General features: G+C 33.4%; 1 protein-coding gene across 15 annotated transcripts in view; it reads left to right on the top strand.

Moving 5' to 3' along the window:
* Window positions 1–22,500, top strand: part of ptpn4b (protein tyrosine phosphatase non-receptor type 4b) — a 69,180-nt gene that overhangs the window by 36,053 nt on the left and 10,627 nt on the right. For 7 of the 15 annotated variants that reach the window (NM_001044313.2, XM_087302565.1, XM_087302576.1 and 4 more), the window contains 9 exon segments: window positions 5,622–5,756; window positions 8,387–8,545; window positions 16,535–16,700; window positions 17,988–18,068; window positions 18,168–18,224; window positions 19,299–19,455; window positions 19,938–20,107; window positions 21,893–21,983; window positions 22,072–22,133. In NM_001044313.2, coding sequence (NP_001037778.2) covers window positions 5,622–5,756; window positions 8,387–8,545; window positions 16,535–16,700; window positions 17,988–18,068; window positions 18,168–18,224; window positions 19,299–19,455; window positions 19,938–20,107; window positions 21,893–21,983; window positions 22,072–22,133 — 1,078 coding nt within the window. 15 annotated transcript variants of the gene reach the window in all.

Genomic DNA, 22,500 nt, shown 5'->3' with positions numbered 1-22,500 from the left:
ATGTGTGTATTATAATGTGTGCATATTTTGTGTGCATGTGTTTGTAGGTTATGTGTGTGTGTGTGTGTGTGTGTGTGTGTGTGTGTGTGTGTGTGTGTTTGTGTGTGTGTGTTTTTGTGTGTGTGTGTTTTTGTGTGTGTGTATTGTAATGTGTGCATGTTTTTCCTGTGTGTGTTGCATATGTAGAAAGTGTGTGCGTGTGTTTGTAGTTTGTGTGTGTTGTAATGTGTGTGTTTTGTGTGTATTGTAATATGTGCATGTTTCTGTGTGTGAGCGTGTTGCATATGTAGAAAGTATGTGTGTGTGTTTGTATTTTAGGCGTGTGTATTGTAGTATGTGTGTGTGTATTGTAATGTGTGCTTGTTTGTGTGTGTGTGTTTGTGTGTGTGTGTGTGTGTGAGTGAGTGTGTATTGCATATGTAAAAAGTGTGTGTTTGTTGTTTATTTGTGTGTATTGTAGTTTGTGTTTTGTGTGTGTGTGTGTGTTGTAATGTGTGCTTGTTTTTCTGTGTGTGTTGCATATGTAGCAAGTGTGTGCGTGTGTTTTTAGTTTGTGTGTGTATTGTAGTATATGTGTGTTTTGTGTGTGTGTGTATTGTAATGTCTGGATGTTGATCTGTGTGGGAGTGTGTGTTGCATTTGTAGAAAGTGTGTGCGTGTGTTTTTAGTTTGTGTGTGTATTGTAGTATATGTGTGTTTTGTGTGTGTCTGTATTGTAATGTCTGGATGTTGATCTGTGTGGGAGTGTGTGTTGCATTTGTAGAAAGTGTGTGCGTGTGTTTGTAGTTTGTGTGTGTATTGTAGTATATGTGTGTTTTGTGTGTGTCTGTATTGTAATGTCTGGATGTTGATCTGTGTGGGAGTGTGTGTTGCATTTGTAGAAAGTGTGTGCGTGTGTTTGTAGTTTGTGTGTGTATTGTAGTATGTGTGTGTTGTAATGTGTACTTGTTTTCCTATGTGTGTTGCATATGTAGCAAGTGTGTGTGTGTGTGTGTGTGTGTGTGTGTGTGTGTGTGTGTGTGTGTGTGTGTGTGTGTGTGTGTCTGTATTGTAATGTTTGGATGTTGTTCTGTGTGCGAGTGTGTGTTGCATATTTAGAAAGTGTGTGCGTGTGTTTGTAGTTTGTGTGTGTATTGTAGTATGTGTGTGTTGTAATGTGTGCATGCTTTTCTGTGTGTGTGTGTGTTGTTATGTGTACATGCGTTTGTGGGTTATGTGTGTGTATTAGTTTGTTTGTTTATTATAGTTTGTGTGTGTTGTAATGTGTGTGTTTTGTGTGAGTGTGTGTATTGTAATGTGTGCATATTTTTCTGTGTGTGAGTGTGTGTTGCCTATGTAGCAAGTGTGTGCATGTTTGTCTGTTTTTTGTGTATATTGTAGTGTGTGTGTGTGTGTGTATAATATGTGCATGTTTTTCTGTGTGTGTGTGTGTGTTGTATGTGAGTGTGTAGTCTGTGCAAGTTTTTCTTTGTTTGTGTGTGTGTTTCTCTTTGTGTATAGTGTGCTTGTAGTGTTGGTGTATGTAATGTATGTATGTATGTGTGTGTGTGTGTGTGTAGTGTGGGTGTATGTAATGTGTGTTGTCTGTGTGTGGTGGGTGTGTTGCATGAGTGCATTGTGTATGAGTGTGTTTTTCTGTGTGTACTGCTTTATCTATTATATGAATGTAAGGCCTACTATGCCAATGTCGATGACAACTAACTAGCCAGGACATTTAACTGCTCCTTACTTGTTATAAAGGCTGACAAATCCGGCAGAAGATGGCTTAATTACGTGTCTAATGATTGGCTCATGTTTGTGAGGGCTGGGTTTAATGGCAGGCCACAGAACATATCATCAACCTGATAGAAAAAACAATGGAAGTCAAAGCAATGCCCTCATTAAGATAAACAAATGTGTGCGTGTGTGCATATACGTAGGGTGTGTGCATGCGTACGTGTGTGTATGTTTATATGTATATGCAGGGTGTGTGTATGTGTGGTCAGATGTTCTGAGAACGACACCCAAACACAGGAAGTGATGCGGGTTTTTGAAGGGTGTGCGCATGTCGTGCACATGTTTGTAGAAAAACACATTCGACAGCAGCAGCGCTTGAGGGAAGATGCTGAGGCTGAAACTCAAACTACACTTTATGGTTCATCACACTTCTAGGAGGTATTTCTGTTTCCTACAACTGCAACTTTTCGCGTGGCGCTTTTGAGGAAAGTAGATTTTAGATCTTGTTTTTGGTGTCGTGTGAATGAACAGACAATGTAACGTGTGTTTGTCTGGCACGGTGGGATTGTGTGAAGTTAGCGTAAGGTAGCAGAAAATGGTGTTTGGTAAACTCGCATTGTGTGCTCGGAGATGTTTTGGTGTCAACATCATATTGTATTGATATATATGGTTTTATTTACATAAAGATCCCTTTTCTGAGAAAATAAAATATAAATTAGAGTGAAATGATGTTTTATTTTTTGTAAAAATTCAATAATTCCTGTTCTAACCTGTATTAAAATGAAAATAGCATGTGGTCAGTCTAAATTTCAATGTGTTTACATTAAAAACTTCATTGCTAACAAAATGGCAACACAGTGATTCAAATGATAGTATATAGAAGTCTACAAATGACAATGCAAGAGTGTTGATTATATTATACAGGTAAATATTGTAGCTTTACTTTAAAAAGTTGTCCACAAACCTAAAGCAATCCTGCCAATGAAATATATATATATATTTTTTGTTTTCAAAACATTTTGAAAATACTAGATAATTTACATAGTTTGACATTTTTCATGGTATAAATAAAGCTAAAGATATAGAAATCGAACGTTTTTTTTTTTTTGTCTCAACGCAATTTATTTTTGCCAATATAAAGTCTAAGGGACTTAAGTCTTATATTTGTCTTAAATTTGCAGCCTAGGGCTATGCCTAATCATGTATTGTAGACATCTTTTCTAAAACCTACACTGTCAAACCCAACAGTCATCTTTATCAAAAGAAATGAGTGTAGTTAACTCAAAATTGACTGAAAGTTTGTTCTACTCATTTGAAAAGAGTTTTGAACTCAGTGTTGAAGGTAATGAGTTAATTAAATACCTCATTACTTCAACTTAAATGGAGTAAGTTCATAGTACTCGTATAGATTAGTTGTTTTTAACTCAAATGGTTTGTAGCAATTGGTTTCCTCAAACGGTTTGAGTTGCCTTAACTTATTAGGTTTTACAGTACTCAGTTGGCTTGAGTTCTCTTCATTTATTGGGTTTAACTGTGCTCAAATTGCTTCATTTACTCAAACGGATTAAGTTCACAGGTTTTACAATGTATAGTATAGTGTAAAAGCATGCAAGGAAACAAAAACAACCAAATAAAATTATATTTAAATTGAACACATCACATCACATACAGTACTTGTGCATAAGGTACACAAACATACCGTCTTATCTACACTGTAAAACCTAAACAGTTAAGGTAATTCAAACCATTTGAGGAAACCGATTGCAACAAACCATTTAAGTTAAAAAATAGACCTAATGAGTACTGTGAACTTAATCCATTTGAGTAAATGAAGCAATTTGAGCACAGTAAAACCCAATAAATGAGGGGAACTCAAACCAACTGAGTTGGTTAAAAACGAATCTATATGAGTACTGTGAACTTGCTCCATTTAAGTTGAAGTAATGATGTATTAAATTAACTCATTACCTTCAGCACTGAGTTCAAAACTTTTTTCAAATGAGAATAATTTTGAGTTATCTACACTCATTTCATTTGATAAAGTTGACTGTTGGGTTTTACAGTGTAGCATTTTGAAAAGGCAAAGCTGAAAATTGCATGTTGATTAATTAGGGCACGAAGTCTATGGTTAAAGCGTCACCCAGCGGTCAAAAGCTGTAGCAGCAATAGCAAGTGCGGTGGCAGAGGGAACATATTGAAGTGTTAACATCTGTTAATATACAAGGAGTAGTGTGTGTAGAAACTAAAGGGAACTGAAAATAACTTTTGGTTGTTTGTAAATTGATACAACTTTAACTTGTCTTTTCAGTTAGAGAAGTCATGAAAGAACACTTTTATTGATGTGTGTGTTGATATATTGATATATATTTTTTTGTAAAAATGCTTATCCACCATATTGATTATATGAATTGTATAAAATATTGTATAAGTGAGGATGATCAACCATTGAGGATTATCATTGTAGGGCTGGGCGATTGGCCCTAAAATCAAAACCTCAATCAAACAATGTAACTCAATCACGATTAATGAAAGATTTTTTTTTTTTAATTTCTAAGTTTTTTTGCCTTCATAGTTCACTGACTAGTTTTGTACAATAAATATGCTCAACTGTTACAAGTGAAAGATTTCTGAATGAAGGGTGCATTACTTGATTTTAAAATAATTGAAGGAAACACACCATATCTATGATTATTTATTGAAGATCAAAGTTAAACAGCTGAAATTTAAACACACATTGCCTAAAACAAAGTTTTCTAATAAAAAGTGAAAATAAAAACTTTTGTAAACAAAATAAAACATATTTTGAGAGGTGCGTAGGTATGCAACTGTGTGAAGGCTGCGCCTGACTATATGCGTGCGCTCGACACAGAAGTATAAATCAGCCGGGATCATGTGACTCCACATGCGGTAGAGAAAGTAATCAAAAAAATCGACCTGGAAAAACTTGGTCGATTATAGGCTTTAAATGTCGATTTTGATTGTTTTTCGATGAATTGCCCAGCCCTATATTTTAGGATACTTTTTCTTTCTTTCTTTTTTTTTTTCTAAAAACATGTATGGTTTTCAGATGTTACGAACCTCGTAAAGGAAATAAAATGTTATTCATTCCAATTTACAGATTTTCTGTAAAAACATTAATAGCTTTAATGTACAGACACATCATTTATTAATAGTATCAATTTTGTGGCTACTCTCGGTCGGGAACTCGCGCTTGAAATTGAAGATAATCATTCTACGACATTTACAGCTATTTGCGTAACTTCTAAGTGAACTACGGCTCTGTGTACTCTCTGAAAGCCTGTTCAAATCTGAGCCTCTGGTCGGGAATCCCACATACAATAATGTTTTTGCACCATAAATGAGCTTCTGTGAAATGAATGTGTTTCCAGGTCACCATGTACGCCTCTGGTCTGGAATCCAACAATTTATAAGGTTTTTACTCAAAACTCTTCATAACTTTATTTTAGTGTTTGAAACAAGTCTTTATATAAGATGATTTCATAGTCATGTTTTTATCAGTCACGCTGAATCAACTAAAGCAGTTAAATCTTCTGTTTATCCACCATCTGCTATGGGCATTCCTGGGTTTCTTCTTTGTGTGTGTTTGGAGTTTCTGTACAAGTGCGCCCTCTAGCTTTTGGGTGGAGATTTTCTGCTTGTCATCCAACTTTGCTTCCAAGATGTCTATTTTCTTTTCAACATATTGGTTTGAACTACAAATTCAACTTAAAATGTTTATTAATTTTGTACTGTAGAAATAAATGAAGCCACAAAATTGTGATCCAGAAAATTCTGATCTTGTTTCACATTGAAACTTGACATTGCAGATTGTTTCCTGTGGTTTTGCTTAATGGACAAGGTTGTTGCTCCGTAAATGATCTTTTGTGAATCTAATGTGTTTCCAGGTCACCAAGTAAGCCTCTGGTCAGGAGACTGATGAGCGGTTTGGACTGGGAGACCGTCAGCAGGAATTCCCTCTCGGACGACCGACTGGAGACTCAGAGTCTGCCGAACCGCTCTCCACCAGACTCACCAGATCAGTGAGTTCACAAACACACACATGCGCACATACACACTCCTCTATTCTGTAGCTTAGCACTCAGTGACGCACAATATGTCTACCATACCGATATTGGCCGATAAATGCTTATTTTTAATGTTACCGAATGACCCGATAAGAAACTGATTAGCTGTCCGCTGTATTTGTTTGGATTTTTTTTAATCAGGGTCTATAAAATTCATATCAAGATTAATGCTTTATTGCCTATATATCGGTTATCATCTAACTAATATAATGATTTGTCAGTTTTATATTGCCATTTATATTTATCAGACTATATCCTGGATATCAGCTTGTAAATGTAAAGATTTATGGGTTTCATACTGATTGTTATATTAACTTGACTATATACTGGTTATCAGCTTCCAAATAAAGATATATCGGTTTCATATATAGATGCATATTTTTACTCTATATATGTGTGGGTTATTGTCTTCCAGTTAAAAATATTTTTTTATTTTCATTTAGAGATTTATATTTATTAGCTTAAATATCAGTTAAGTTTGTGGGATAGCACTCCAGATTAGTGACACACAATATATGTCTATCATACCAATATTGAACGATATATGCTTATTTTTAATTTTACCAATATCGACCTGATAAGAAAATTATCAGTTTTCTGTAGTATCTGTCTGGATTTAGTTCTTAAATCAGGGTCTGTAAAACTGAGATTAAGATTAATGCTTTATTGCCTATAAATCGGTTATCATCTTCCAAATAAAATGATTTATCAGTTTTATATTGTTATTTATATTTATCAGACTATATCCTGGATATCAGCTTGTATATGTAAAGATTAATGGGATTCTTACTGATGGGTATATTAACTGGACTTTATACTCGTTTTCAGCATTCAAACCGGTATTGGCCGATAAATGCTTTTTTTGATGTAATCGTTATCGACCCGATAAGAAAATGATTAGCTGTATTTGTTTGGATTTTTATTTTATTTTTTTTACAAATGTCTTTAAAATTCATATCAAGATTTATATCTATTGATATATTTATATATATTGTCTATATTGTCAGCTTCCAAGTATAAAGATTTATCAGTTTTCAAGTTTCATTTTTGTTCATCATACTATATGCTAGTTTTAGCTTTTAAAAATAAAGATGTATCGGTTTCATAGTGATATTTATATTTATTGGACTATATACTGGTTATCAGCTACCAAATATAAAGATTTAATGGTTTCATATAAAAAAATTTATATTTATTCTCTGTATGCATAGGCTTCCAATTAAAAATATTTTTTCATTTTCATATCAAAATTTATGTGTATTAGCCTAAATATCAGTTAAGTTTGTGGGTTAGCACTTTGAATTAATGACGCACAGTATATCTCTGCCATACCGATATTGGCCGATAAATGCTTTATTATGTTGTTCTTATCCACCCAATAGGAAAATGATTAGTTGTCCACTGTATTTGTTTGGATTTAATCAGGGTCTGTAAAATTCATATTAGGATTAATGCTTTTTTGGCTATGTATCGGTTATTATCTTCCAAATATGAAGATTTATCCGTTTCAAATTGATATTTATATTTATACCTATATTCTAGTTTTCAGCTTGTAAATAAAAAGATTTAAGGGTTTATTGGGATATTCATATTTATTAGACTATATACTGGTTATATTTTTCATACAAAAAATGTATCTGTTTCAAGCCGAGGTGTATATTTATTGCTCTCTATATGTGTCTTAATTGCTTTCAATAAAAAAGATTTTTCATTTTTGTATTTTATGTTTATATTTATTAGCCTAAATATCAATTAAGTTTGTGGGTTAGCACTTAGTATTAATGATGCACAATGTCCGCCATACCAATATTGGCCGATATATGCTTATTTTAATGTTTCCGTTATCGACAGGTTAAGAAACTGACTAGTTGTTTGCTGTATTTGGTTAGATTTGTTTTTTTATGAAAGGTTTTATTTTAAGTTCATATTAAGATTAATGCTTTATTGATTTATCAGTTTTATGTATTTTTAATGTTACCGTTATCGGTTATGGGTTAGCACTCTGAATTATTGATGCACAATGTATTTCTGTCATACTGATATTGGGCAATAAACGCCTTTTTAAAAAATGTTATTGCTATTAACCTGATAAGAAAATGATTAGTTGTCCACTGTATTTGTTTGGATTTGTTTTTGTTTTTTTTAAACAAGATCTTTAAAAAAAAATCATATCAATATTTATATTTATTGTTTTTATATCAAATTTCAGCTTTTTCTGTTTATCAGTATAAAAATTTATTAGTTTTGTATCGATATTTATATAAAATTTACTGTATATCGGTTATCAAACATAAAGATTTATCGGTTTCATATCGAGATGTATATTAATAGCCTTATACTGTATATCTGGGCTATCATATATTAAGATTTATCGGTTTATATTGAGATGTATATTTATAGCCTTAAACTGTATAACTTGGCTATCATATATTAAGATTTATCAGTTTCATATCGAGATTTAATTTATCGGCATATATCTGTTATCCGCTTTCAAATTTAATCTATCGGTTATTGATATAAGCCAGTATTTCCATAACAGTGCAGTTCCTACGCGGTATATGTTGATAATTTGATTCTGTCCTCAGCAGTAACTCCGTGTTTACCACTGAGGGGGCGCGGATCAGGCCATCCTCCATTGGTCATTTGGTTGATCATGTGATCGATGACTCGCCATGCCAGACGTTCACCAATCACAAGTCGGCGTCCTCCACGCAGGCCAACAGCATCAGCTTGGACTCAACACCGTGAGTTTGTTTTTACAGAAAATGTTAACTTGTAAAACTTTAAAGTGTTTTTGGAAAGAAACAAGCACATTTTAGCTTGTGATTATGACAGTGACATGGCAATATTGTTTTATTTTTTAATGCTAGATATTCTTACATAAAAATTTGTTACCTAAAGTTATAAATTTATATATTAAGCTTATTTGCTAATGCTAATTCTAATTTCTGTATTATAAAAAACTGAATATTCTAGGTTTTAAAATGCTTGTAATAAGATTTGTTACTTTTTGATGGATTACATGTTTACAAAAGATTAACACTGTGGGTGTTTAGCATTCGTAATTTAAAAAAAAGGGTAAACAGTTTTACTGTAAAACTTGAAATGTTAAAAAAAATATGCACATTTTAGTTCTAGTATTTTCTTGCATAATGTGCAAAATTGAAATAGGAAATAAAAACAATACAATATATTTAGTAGGGTGTATTTCTTTAGAAGAGTTCCCTAGAAATGTTTGTTTAATTGTTCTTATGTTTTTTGTCATTCTTTAAAAAAGCAAAATACATTTAACTACTGCTTTAAATTTAATGTGCAAGTTTATAGTATGTGTGGGATGAAACAGTGAATATTTGCATGAAATACTTGCATTAAAAAAGTATTTTTTTAACATCTTCTTGTACAGTGTGCAAATAAAGGTTTTAAAGCGAAAAACAAAAGACTTAATATAGGCCCAATCCCAATACTACCGCTTAGCCCTTCCCCTTACCCCTACCCCTCGTTTTGCGCATGCACGCCAAAGGGTAGGGGTGTCCCAATTATCATTAGCTTAAAGACGTAGGGCTAAGAGGAAGGGGTGAATAGCCCTTTGAATTTAGATTTTTCAGGACCACACTCGAAACCAAGGGGTAAGAAAATTTCGTACAATACACCAGCCGCAACGGCAGAATTGCTGAACCCCGAAGTAAGGAGATCCAAAACTAGTATTTTTTTGTCATTATTACAAATTTTTACGACAAACAAGCACATGTTTTAATATATTTATAACTGCATTCGTGTTTTACTAAAATAAAAACTTTTTAAATTTAAAAAAATATTTTTTTTTTTATTTTGCGATCTAAAATTCCTGTTAATAACTCCTGTACAGCAGTCCCACAACATTCTGACACTCGATGACACTCGAATACCCTGTCAATAATGTCTAGTGGCTGAGAATGACCTTTTTACAGTGTCTGCTGTAATGTTAATGTTGTTTTTGGTGTGTTTACATAGATGAATATGGCCACTGTGTAAATACACAGTACAGTTACAATCTTATTGCCACATTAGATCCTTAAGATAACATAATGTATGCCTTCAGTGATCTCCTGAAGATTAATACCAAAAAATAGCACAACTGGAATAACTACAGCAGTCGTAATCGTCTGATCTCATATAAAGCAAGAGATTGTGATGACGTGTGCAGGTGCTGTGGTGCTGTCTCAATTCTTACGGGTAAATTTTGAAGCCCTTTCCCTTAACCCTCGGTTGTAAGAGCGAAGGGGAAGGAGTAGGGGTACAAAAGTAGAATTGGGATTAGGTCACAGTGTAAGCATAACATTTGTACATTAATTTTCACTCTAAAGTTTTATTTAGACCAAAAATGTTGTTAATCGTTTGTAAAATAAGTTTAATGGTTGCCAGTGCTTTATTTGTAAATTGCAAGGTCCTGGAACAGATTGGGGTAACGGATCCAGCATGTTACCGGAAGAAGGAGAGGTGTCGCAGATGAAAGTTAAAAGGGTTGGGCAGTTGCGGAAGAAAGTGAAGAGTGGGGTGGGGCGGGGGTACATGTTAAGAGGGGGATCAGTAAAATTAGGTGCCGGATCAGATTTTAGAGGTTCCGGATCTGGATCCAGTTTGTTCTGGCTCAAATTAAGCCCTGAGGGTTGCATTAACAAACAACAAAAAATAAGATGTTTATCACAAACAATAATAAAATACAATATTTACATGAATTCTAAATGCTCTCTATAAAGTGTAAATGAATGTTGTACATTGGGACGCTTTTTGTTTGCGTTTATCGTAAACGTTTTACGAGACGTTTTTCCGTATTCAAACCCAAGCGATTTTGACCAAAGCAGAAGAGTATGCAAAATCACTCCTTGACGTTAGATGGCGCTACACAACTTTAAGCTTCTGACACCTGCTTATAACGCAGAAGAAGAGGAGGAGAGGAAAATCACATGCTTGTTGTTAAGTTACTGGTGACTCGAACAAGCATGGATGGTTCAAGCAGCAGCTCCAGCTCTAGCGATTAAGAAATGATTAGTGTTTACTAGAGCAATCAGCAGCTCCACGTTCATATCGCCTCTCGGCATTTTCTTCAATGTGCGCTCACAATGACAGTTTTGCGCTTGAGCGCCTCCAAGTGCTGTTTACTGTAACTTCAGCAGCTCCGTGGACGTTAACAAAAGTGCTAATCTGATTGGTGGAGAAAAAAACGAGCATGAGCTGTTTTTTTTTTTTAAATGACGCTTTTGCGCCTGGTGTTTTGCACGTTGGTGTGCACAATCACATTGGCGCCCTTTATTTAGTCACGAGGCGTTAAACGTCGACTGAATTTCGAGCAAAAAACGTCTCTGTGTGCACAGGCCTCTAGACTTTTCTTTATACACAATAATGTTCTTTAAAGTGACCACTTTTACTCACCTCAGTATTTTCTTTAACATTAATCATTATTTGATTGGTTATAGTGTTTTTTTGTCTGGTTATTTCAGGCTGTTGTGACCAATAAACCACATGTAAACTTCCTACATTGTACACGTTTATATTTGCAGACACAGACACACGTGTGTCCAGTAAATTCCACTCTGCTTGCTTTAGTAGTCCTACTCATCTATTAGAAAGTGTTTTGTCGGACAGATTTCTAGATTTTGATCTGCAAGCGCTGCATTTTCAGCACACAAGGGCTGGACTGACACGCTTTGAGTCATCAAAGTTTCCGCTGTGAAGTGTTGTTCTTATTTTTAGCACAATGCCGTCGACACACACTCTCGCTGACAGCCTGAGGTTTAATATCGTGTGACCACACACCTTTGAAATGACACAGTGCTGCTTAAATGCTGTTTTCACACACATTTCAGCCTGAAAAAGAAACGACAAGTTCTCGAACAGGGGAAAGTTGCTTTGGGCTTTTGTGGTGGGCACAGTTCAGTGTTACGCTGGCATGATACCGATGAGCCCAACGCCATTTTTCCAGTGGAATGAACCGTGACCACGCATTTCCTTTCTCAGATTGTGCGTCGATGTCATTTCGCAATGTAAGAATTTCCGAATCTAGGCTGTCCAGTGCGCTTTTGATTCATCTTTTCTGTAGTTTTTGCTTTTGATGCGAGGTTGTTTTGTCTTTTTCTATGAACTGAGACGGGGGGAAAAGGGGAAAAGAAATAGCTGCGTTTACAGTCAAATGAAAACAATGAAAGGTCTGTTGATGACTCTGTATGCAAATATATGTTGGGAAGGTAAAGATTAATCACAGTTTTTTACGTAAGGGTAGTGTTTTTTTGGAATTTGCATTCTGATCTCTCTGATTTCACCTTGAGTTTGCGTCTTAGAATTCTAAATATAATCGCAGTACTTGAGTTTACGTCTTGCAATTTTGAGTTTACGTCTAGCAGTTGTGGGTTTACGTCTCACAGTTGTGGGTTTACATCTGGCAGTTCTGGGTTTACGTTTCACAATTTTGAGGTTACATCTCACAATTTTGAGTTTACGTCTCGCAATTTTGAGTTCCCGTCTAGCAGTTGTGGGTTTACGTCTCACAGTTGTGAGTTTACGTCTGGCAGTTCTGGGTTTACGTTTCGCAATTTTGAGGTTACATCTCACAATTTTGAGTTTACGTCTCGCAATTTGACTTCATGTCTCATAATTTTGAGTTTACGTCTTGCAATTTTGAGTTTACATCTTGCAAGTTTGAGTTTACGTCTTGCAATTTTGAGTTCACGTCTAGCAGTTGTGGGTTTACGTCTCACAGTTGTGAGTTTACGTCTGGCAGTTCTGGGTTTACGTTTCGCAATTTTGAGGTTACATCTCACAATTTTGAGTTTACGTCTCGCAATTTGACTTCATGTCTCATAATTTTGAGTTTACGTCTTGCAATTTTGAGTTTACATCTTGCAAGTTTGAGTTTACGTCTTGCAATTTTGAGTTCACGTCTAGCAGTTGTGGGTTTACGTCTCACATTTGTGGGTTTACGTACGGCAGTTCTGGGTTTACGTCTGGCAGTTCTGGGTTTACGTTTCGCAATTTTGAGGTTACGTCTCGCAATTTTGAGGTTACGTCTCGCAATTTTGAGGTTACGTCTCGCAATTTTGAGTTTACGTCTCGCAATTTTGAGTTTACATCTTACAATTTTGAGTTTACCTTACAGTACTGGGTTTACAACTCGTAATTTTGAGTTTACGTCTGAATTCTGGTTTTACATCTCGCAAATTTGAGTCTACGTCTCACAATTTTAAATTTACGTCTCGCAATTTTGAGTTTACTTCTCGCAGTTTTCAGCTTACCTCTCACAGTTCTTGGTTTACATCTTGCAGTTTCGAGTTTACGTCTGAGTTCTGGGTTTACATCTCGCGTTTTTGAGTTTACGTTTTGCAATTTTGAGTTTACGTCTCCCAATTTTAAGTTTACGTCTCGCAATATTGAGTTTACGTCTCATAATTTTCAGTTTACGTCTCGCAGTTTTGAGTTTACATCTCACCGTTCTGGGTTTAAAACTCGTAATTTTGAGTTTACGTCTGAGTTGTGGGTTTACATCTCGCAATTTTGAGTTTACTTCTCGCAGTTTTCAGCTTACCTATTACAATTCTGGGTTTACATCTCGCAGTTTCGAGTTTACGTCTGAGTTCTGGGTTTACATCTCGCGATTTTGAGTTTACGTTTTGCAATTTTGAGTTTACGTCTCCCAATTTTAAGTTTACGTCTCGCAATATTGAGTTTACGTCTCATAATTTTGAGTTTACATCTCGCAGTTTTGAGTTTACATCTCACTGTTCTGGGTTTAAAACTCGTTATTTTGAGTTTACGTATCACAGTTCTGAGTTTACATCTCGCAATTTTGAGTTTGTCTCAGTTTTGGGTTTATGTCTCGCAATTTTGAGTTTGCGTCTCGCAATTCATCTAGCAATTCTGAGTTAATGTCTCGCAGTTTTGGATTTACGTCTCGCAGTTTTGAGTTTACGTCTCAGTTCTGGGTTTACATCTCGCAATTTTGAGTTTACATCTCACAATTTTGAGTTCACCTCTCACAGTTCTGGGTTTACGTCTTGCAATTTTGAGTTTACGTCTGAGTTCTGGGTTTATGTGTCACAATTTTTAGATTACGTCTTGCAATTTTGAGTTTATGTCTCGCAGTTTTGAATTTATGTATCACAGTTCTTGGTTTACATCTAGCAATTTTGAGTTTACGTTTAGCAAATTTTACATTTAAATCCTGTAATCTGGATTTTCATCTCACAATTCTGAGTTCAAATCTCGAATTCTAAATTAAGCTAAATCTCACTCTTCCGAGTTTGCAATTCTGTTTTTACTTTTTGCAATTCTAAATTTAAATTTGACGATTTTAAGTAGACATCTCACAACTTCTAAATTCAAATCATGCAATTCAGAGTTTACATCTCATACAATTCTAAATGTACAAATCTAATTTTACATATTGAAATTCTGATTTGACATTAATGGAATTCTGAGATGATGTTTTAAATAGTTCAAAATGTACATTTTAATTTCTGTCTATACGTCACATTTTTTAATTTATATATCGAAATTAAGTTTACCTCTTAAATTTCTAGTTTCATCTTACAATAAAAATGTTATAATCAATACTGAGCTTACATGTCACTAACATTATTTACACTAACAATTCAAACGTTTTTTTTTTCTAAGAAGCATGATCTTAACTCCCAGTTACTTAGTTTATAACTTGAAATTGTGACATACATATCCGAATTGCAATATGCGGCAGCCTCATTAATTTTCATCTGTTTAATGCAAACACTTCACTGTGCCTTGCTGCGCTTTCGACACATTCAACCCACAGTCAAACAACACAAAAGCCGAATCGGATATCTCCCCCTTCGGCATGACAGCCTAAACAATCCTGCTCTTCGTTTTAACGGCAAATTTTCTTCTTTTTTTTTTTTTTGGCCTGGTTTGTTCTTATTATGTAAATGTCCTGGAGGCCGCGGCGCTGAGCTCTGTCTGTAGACTGCAGAGCAGAGCGGCTTTCATGCTCCAAATCTGAGCATTCATAATGAGACTCTGTGTGTGTGTGCGTGGACAGTCATGGCTTCTCTCTGAGCAACAGTCCCGGGTCTTAATACTCTCCGCCTGCTATGCAAATACACTGAGCTTTGATGAATTGTTGGAAATCTGCGCTAAACAGCCAGCAGATATACAGCGGTGCTTATTTCTCGCTCGCATAACATAAATCATCATTTACGCCCAGGCTACATCGCTTTATGAAGAGTCTGAAAACCATCACGAAGGAATCAGATCATTGAGGCATCATGCTCGAATGGTTTACAGTTGAGTTTATACACGTTTACTGCCAAGGTTTGCATGGTTATGAAAAAAATATTGTTTTAATGTGTTGGTTTGGAAGAAAAAAACATGTGAATTTGTTTGTAAATCTAAGATAGAACATGCACTGAATCTGGAAAATATTGCCTATTTTAAGTAGAGGAATAAACTACATTGGCCATAGTGTGTGTGTGTGTGTGAATGAGTGTGTATGGATGTTTCCCAGTTCTGGGTTGCAGCTGGAAGGGCATCCGCTGTGTAAAACATGCGTATGCTGGATAAGTTGTCGGTTTATTCCGCTGTGGCGAACTTCTTGTTGGCTAATTCATATGAATTCTTATGATCTCATTTGTACAATTTAGTACGATTTGCTTATTCCACCAATGAGGTTAGGTTTAGGGGCTGGATTGGGTGCCTTTTTAAGATCGTACATTTTCGTAAAATAGAGGTTTGTTTTGATTTGAATTATGTGTGTTCTGTGTATATTTATTGTGTATATATATTGTGTATATATAAATACACACGTATATGTGTGCTTAAATTTTGTATTTATATTTAGACGTAAAATGTGGGTATATAATGCTAATTAAATGTTTAAATATCCATGTAACAAAATTGTTTCGTATAGTTTGTGTGTGTGTGTGTGTGGTTGTGTGATAAACACAAATATACACAGAAACCACACACACACACACACATATATATATATATATATATATATATATATATATATATATATATATATATATATATATATATATATATATATATATATATATATTCTCAAATTTTAGCATTTATAATAAATTTATTTATAATGATCTAAAAAAAAAATTTATATATATATAATATATATATATATATATATATATATATATATATATATATATATATATATATATATATATATATGGTTATGTACTACATGTGTCTATTTATGTAAGGTTGAAACCTCTATAATTCAAGTTTATTTTAATTCCTACGTTAAAAATAATATATAAAAATAGGAATGCAAATAAAACATGTTTTAGCTTATCTGTTTAAATAATGTCTTTTTTGTACATCTGGAATACAATAGATGGCGCTAATACCTAACACAACAACTTTTCTCACCCTTTGTATGCCTGTTTCAGGACGCTTCAGGACTTTGTTTCAGGACTTATTTTTTTAATCAATTGTTAATGAGGGTTTTTTCGGTCTGTGTATAAAAATATTCATATAGTGTTATAATGTGAAAAATATAGTGTTATGATGTGTATAAAAAGCAGTAATACTAGGCCTATTTAGGGTGATGCACTTCAAAACTAGTATCTAATTCAGTATGTTAATTGCCATTTATTTGCAGTTATAAGAATCACTAACTGATCCGAAGTGAAAATTGTTCAAAAATTTCAAAAATGTTAGCTACAGTAAAGCAGCATTTGATGTATTCCTGATGTTTTTTTTTTCCTCAGGTCTCCTGATGTGACGACAGATGAACAGCCGCCGGCTTTGCCTCCCAAACAGTTCCGAAAAGATCCTCTAAACCACAACGGCAGATCTCAGTCTCAGCATGAGCTGGATGATCACGATCACCTCAGTGAATTATACAACGTCCCTGCAGCGTCGGGGAAGAGTATGGTGAGAACACACACACACACACACACACACACACACACACACACACACACACACACAGAGCAAAAAAAAAAAAGGTGTTAAGTTCATGATGTCCTTTATCTCACAATTCTGACGTTTTTTTGTTCATTCTCTCATTTGCATCATAAAACTAACCCTATTCATAAAAGTTATTTCTCCAAACATTTTATTTTATTTTTTCTGAATGATGACATTATTTCTCACAATCTGTCTCCATTTTTTTACCATTTTATGTTTATTGCTACCAATTCTGATTTTATATCTTCCAATTCCAGATTTACTTCTTCTAATTCAGATTTTTTTTTTTACTTTTTCTCATCATTTTGATTCTTCTTCTCCCATTTTCTAAGTTTATTTCTCTATTCCGTTTTTTCCTCCCAATTTTAAATGAATTTTTGCCAATTCCAACTTTTTTCTTTTTTTTGTTTAATACTCTTAATTCTGACTTCTCTGTTTCTACCAGTTTTGAGTTTGTCTCTCAATTCACGTTTTCATCCAATTCCATATTTATTTCTATAAATTCCAGCTTTACTTCTTTAAATTAAATATTTTTGTCCCAAACCTAACTTTATTTGCTACATGTTTTAGTAATTACTCTTAATTCTCACTGTATATCTCCAAATTTTTACCTTATTTTTCTCAATTCAGTTTTTAATCACAATTCTGCCTTTATTTCTGCAATGTAGACTTAGATTGTACCCAATTTTAGGCTCATTTCTCCCAATTCCAACTTTATTTTACCAAATTAGAACTTTGTTTATCCCGATTTTGAGTTTGTTTCTCTCAATTCAGATTTTTATTTCACTTCCAACTTAATTTAAAAAAATTACTTTTTTTGGTCCCAATTCTAACTTAATTTATCCAAATGTTGATTTATTTCTTGATTTATTTTTGGATTTTACTAAATCTAATTCTGACTTTTTCCCCATAAATTATGAATGATGTTTTTTATAGACTTTCTTTTGTAAACGTTCTCACAATTTTGGTACATTTGTTTTCTTACAATTGCCTTTTTTTTTTGACAACTGGATTTGTATGGATTTTCTCATCTCAAAGTTCACCTCTACATCCTATAAACCTGCCATTTTGAAAAATAGCCAAAAAAGTGAATTTGAGAATAAACTGAATTTTAAGTATTTAAATCAAAATAGAAAATTTATCGCCAGATAAAAGTCACTGTCACAATATTTTTATTTCCTATTTTGTGACAGAAGAGTCTTCTATAGTTTATCTCCAGTTTGTTTACCTCATGTTTTGTGTTTACTACAGAATGGAGCCGTTCCTCACGACAATCTTGTTCTGATTAAAATGAGGCCGGATGAAAACGGGCGATTTGGATTTAACGTTAAGGTGCGTTATTTGATTATTCTACTTTCCAACTTTCCATTTACTATTTTAAACTTGATTTTAAAGTGAACATGTAACGTGTAATATCTTTTCCTTCCACAGGGCGGCGTTGATCAGAGGATGCCCATCATCGTGTCTCGTGTGGCTCCAGGAACACCTGTACGTTTATGATGATGATGACGATGATGTGTTATTAAATTAGCTGATATGTCTAACTTCAGTCATGAAATCCTACAGAAAACCTCATTCTTGTTTTAAACATTAATGAGTTTCTTTCTCCTGTTGAATGATTAATGATCTGATGGTTACCGGTTTCCAACATTCTTCAAAATAGCTTATTTTATGTTTAATGAAAATAAAACAACTTATAAAGGTGTGAAAACACTTGAAGGGGGAGTAAACTTTCATTTTGAGTGAACTAGTCTTTTTTTATTTTTCTTCTTTTTGAAAAGTTTTTGGCCTTTTTGGTTTTCCGTAAAATGTTTTGGGTGAAGAAAATGCTCATTTAGTGCACATCATAAATTTGTGTTTGTTGATTTTACTAATGATAAACATTTTAAAGGCAATTTTTTGTTTACCATCGCTTGAATACACCAAATTGCAGCACAGTTTTATTTATATCTGTATTCTTAAGGTTTTTTTTTTTAGAATAGGATATATTTACAGATGTAAACATCATAAATTTGTGTGTATGTATGTATATATATATATATATATATATATATATATATATATATATATATATATATATATATATATATATATATATATATATATTTTTTTTTTTTTTTTTTTTTATTATTGTAATTTTTTCCCCCATGGCTGATTTTGAATGAATAAAACAAATGCTCAAAATCCTCTCTGTAATAACTTTGACTCTAATATGTCAAAAATGTTACAAAATTTTAAACCATCAAATGTTCACACTTTTGTACTATAAGATTTGTAAAACATTCTGTGATAATTAGTGCATATTTAAAGGAATAGTTCATCCAAAACTGCAAATTACCTCATAATTTACTCACCTCAAGCCATGTTCAGTGTATACATCTTTCAGACAAACGCTGTCGTACAGGTTTTAGATTTTATTTTCTTCCATGCTGTATAATGGTATTGGGTAGTGCCTTTTATTTTAAAGCTTCGGGTGAGGTGAAGAATTTGTCATGTCTTAAGTATATGTTGATGTTTCTCTGTGTGTGTGTGTGTGTGTGTGTGTGTTTGTGTTTTCGTCAGGCTGATATGTGTGTGCCGCGGCTCAATGAAGGCGATCAGGTGGTGCTCATCAACGGCCGGGACATTTCAGACCACACGCACGACGACGTGGTTATGATTATCAAGGCCAGCTGCGAGGACCAATCAGGAGAGCTGATCCTACTCGTCAGACCCAATGGTACGATCTGCCGGTAGAAGCGCAACTTTCATTCAAATAAATAGCTGAAACAAATAATTTTTAATAAAAAGGTTGTGCTGGAAATAATCCATGTGCGTAGTGAATACCAAAAGGTACTGTTGGCCTTCTTTTTATCCATTCTGAAAATAATGTTGCGATTTTAATGGAAAAAATAAACATTCTATACTATAGTGATGTATATTATACTCTATATATTATAGTTTTTAACTTTTTTAGATTTATTCATAATCACCTGTAAGTAATTTAATTGTAATTAGTTGCATTTAACCAGTGGATGGCTGAACTGTGAGATTAGCGTTGCGTCTTTGTACCCTGTTTCAGTGTAAAACACTTCACCGCTTGTTTACATTTTAACAAATGCCCTCATAATTGCCACAAAGCTTTATGGGACAAAAAAAACAATGATTTAGAAAGGCATTAATATGAGTGTGAGATTTTATACAAAGTGTTGTTCTGTTCAGCCATCTATGATGTGGACGAGGAGCAGGAGAAGCTGGATCTGGAGCCGGATTTCCAGTATATTCCCGAGGCGTGTGGTCTGGAGAGTCACTCAGAGGCCGACAGTCTCCGATCCTCCATTCAGCTGCTCCGAGACGGACTCGCGAGCGGCACCGTACCCGCACAGTTTGACGTAAGATTGAGGCATTTTATTCTTATTGTATAATTATGTTTTAAATACTGTCATTATATTATTAATATATTGTATTTTATTATATGTTGAAAGGAATAGTAGTAAATATTTTTACTATTCATTATATATATATATAATTGAAGTCAGAATTATTAGTCCCCCTGTTTATTTTTTTCTCCATTTTCTGTTCAACAGAAAGCTGATTTTTTTTCAACACATTTCTAATCATAATAGTATTAATAACTCATTTCTAATAACTGATTTATTTTATCTTTGCCATGATGACAGTAAATAATATTTGACTAGATATTTTTCAAGACACTTCTATACAGCTTGAGGTGACGTTTAAAGGCTTAACTAGGTTAATTAGGCTAACTAGGCAGGTTAGGGTAATTAGTTAAGTTATTGTATACTGATGGTTTGTTCTGTAGACCAGGGGTGGCCAACCCTGTTCCTAGAGAGCCACCTTCCTGCAGATTTCAGTTGCAACCCATATCAAACACACCTGCCTGTAATTATCACGTGGTGTTCAGGTTCTAATTAATTGGTTCAGGTGTGTTTGATATGGGTAGCAACTGAAATCTGCAGAAAGGTGGCTCTAGGAACAGGGTTGGCCACCCCTGCTGTAGACTATCAGAAAAAAATATAGCTTATGATAATAATTGATAATAAATAGTGTTTAAAAATTAATTACTGCTTTTATTCTTGCTGAAATAAAACAAATAAGACGTTCTCCAAAAGAAAAAACAATTATCAGACACACTGTGAAAATATCCTTGCCCTGTTACACATAATTTGGGAAATATAAAAAAAAGAAAAAAAATCAAAGGGGCGTAATAATTCTGACTTCAACTATATATATTTTATATATATATATATATATATATATATATATATATATATATATATATATATATAAACAATTAACAAAATATACACCAATACACAATAAAACAATTAATGACAAAAAATAAACCATTAATGACAAAAAATAAACCATTAATGACAGAATAAACAATGGCACATAGTAAACTGTTAATGACACAATAATAACAACACAATTAACCATTACAGACACAAAATAAACTATTAATAATACAATAAACAACGATTAACACACAATAAACAATAACAACATAACTGCTGACTTACAACAGACATTCAATAATACAAGAAACAATTAATAACATACAAATGACCCACAGTCAACAATTAATGACACACAAATAACGCCACAAAATAAACAACAACATACAATAAAACAATAAACCAATAATGATAGAATAAACAATGGCACACAATAACCCGTTAATGACACAATAATAACTACAAAATTAACCATTACCGACACAAAATAAACTATTAATAATACAATAAACAATGATTAACAAACAATAAACAATAAATAACACACAAATGACACACAACAGACATTCAATAATACAAGAAACAGTAAATAACAAACAAATGACCCACAGTCAACATTTAATGACACACAATTAACGCCACAAAATAAACAACAACATACTATAAAACAATAAACCAATAATGATAGAATAAACAATGGCACACAATAACCCGTTAATGACACAATAATAACTACACAATTAACAACACAAACTGTTAATAATACAGTAAACAACTATTAACACACAATAAACAGTAAATAACAAACATATGACACACAATAAACCATACATGACACACAATAAACAAATAATGAGGCAATCTGCAATTCATAACACGCTATAAACAATTCATGTTTGTTTGTTTTTTCTCCTTCAGCAATTGTACAGGAAGCGTCCCGGGATGTCCATGTCTTGTGCCAGATTGCCACAAAATGTCTCCAAAAACCGCTATCGGGACATTTCTCCATGTAAGTGCACACAGATTGAGATTTTTGACTGGACTTCATAATGTTTTCATAATTATCTTAATATTGCTAATGTTATTTTGTGATGCAGATGACAGCACTCGAGTCGTACTGAAGGGGACGGAGGATTATATCAATGCAAACTTCATCAATGTGAGCGTTTGCCCCTGGTTATTTTTAATTTTCCAGCCGTTTAATATGTTTGTGTGAGGATTTTGCTTTCCTATGATGTGTTACATATTTATTTAGATACACAGTTTGACAAAATTAGATAAAAATTGACTATTTTAATCAAATTTAGATAAACAATAATTTTATTTATTTATTTATTTATTTATTTATTTATTTATTTATTATATAAAGGTTTTAGTAGTAATATTATTTATTATATTTTATCACGTTTATGATATTTCATATTTTATATATGAATAGAAGTTAAATATAAGATTTAAATACACATTTTATTTTATTATTATATTTTAAGGGAAATGTTAAATAAAATTTATCTTCTGAAGGAATT

This window comes from Danio rerio, chromosome 22, assembly GCF_052040795.2.
Source record: "Danio rerio strain M-AB ecotype USA chromosome 22, GRCz13ab, whole genome shotgun sequence".
NCBI classification, from domain to species: Eukaryota; Metazoa; Chordata; class Actinopteri; order Cypriniformes; family Danionidae; genus Danio; species Danio rerio.
This window is presented reverse-complemented; position numbering and strand designations above follow the sequence as displayed.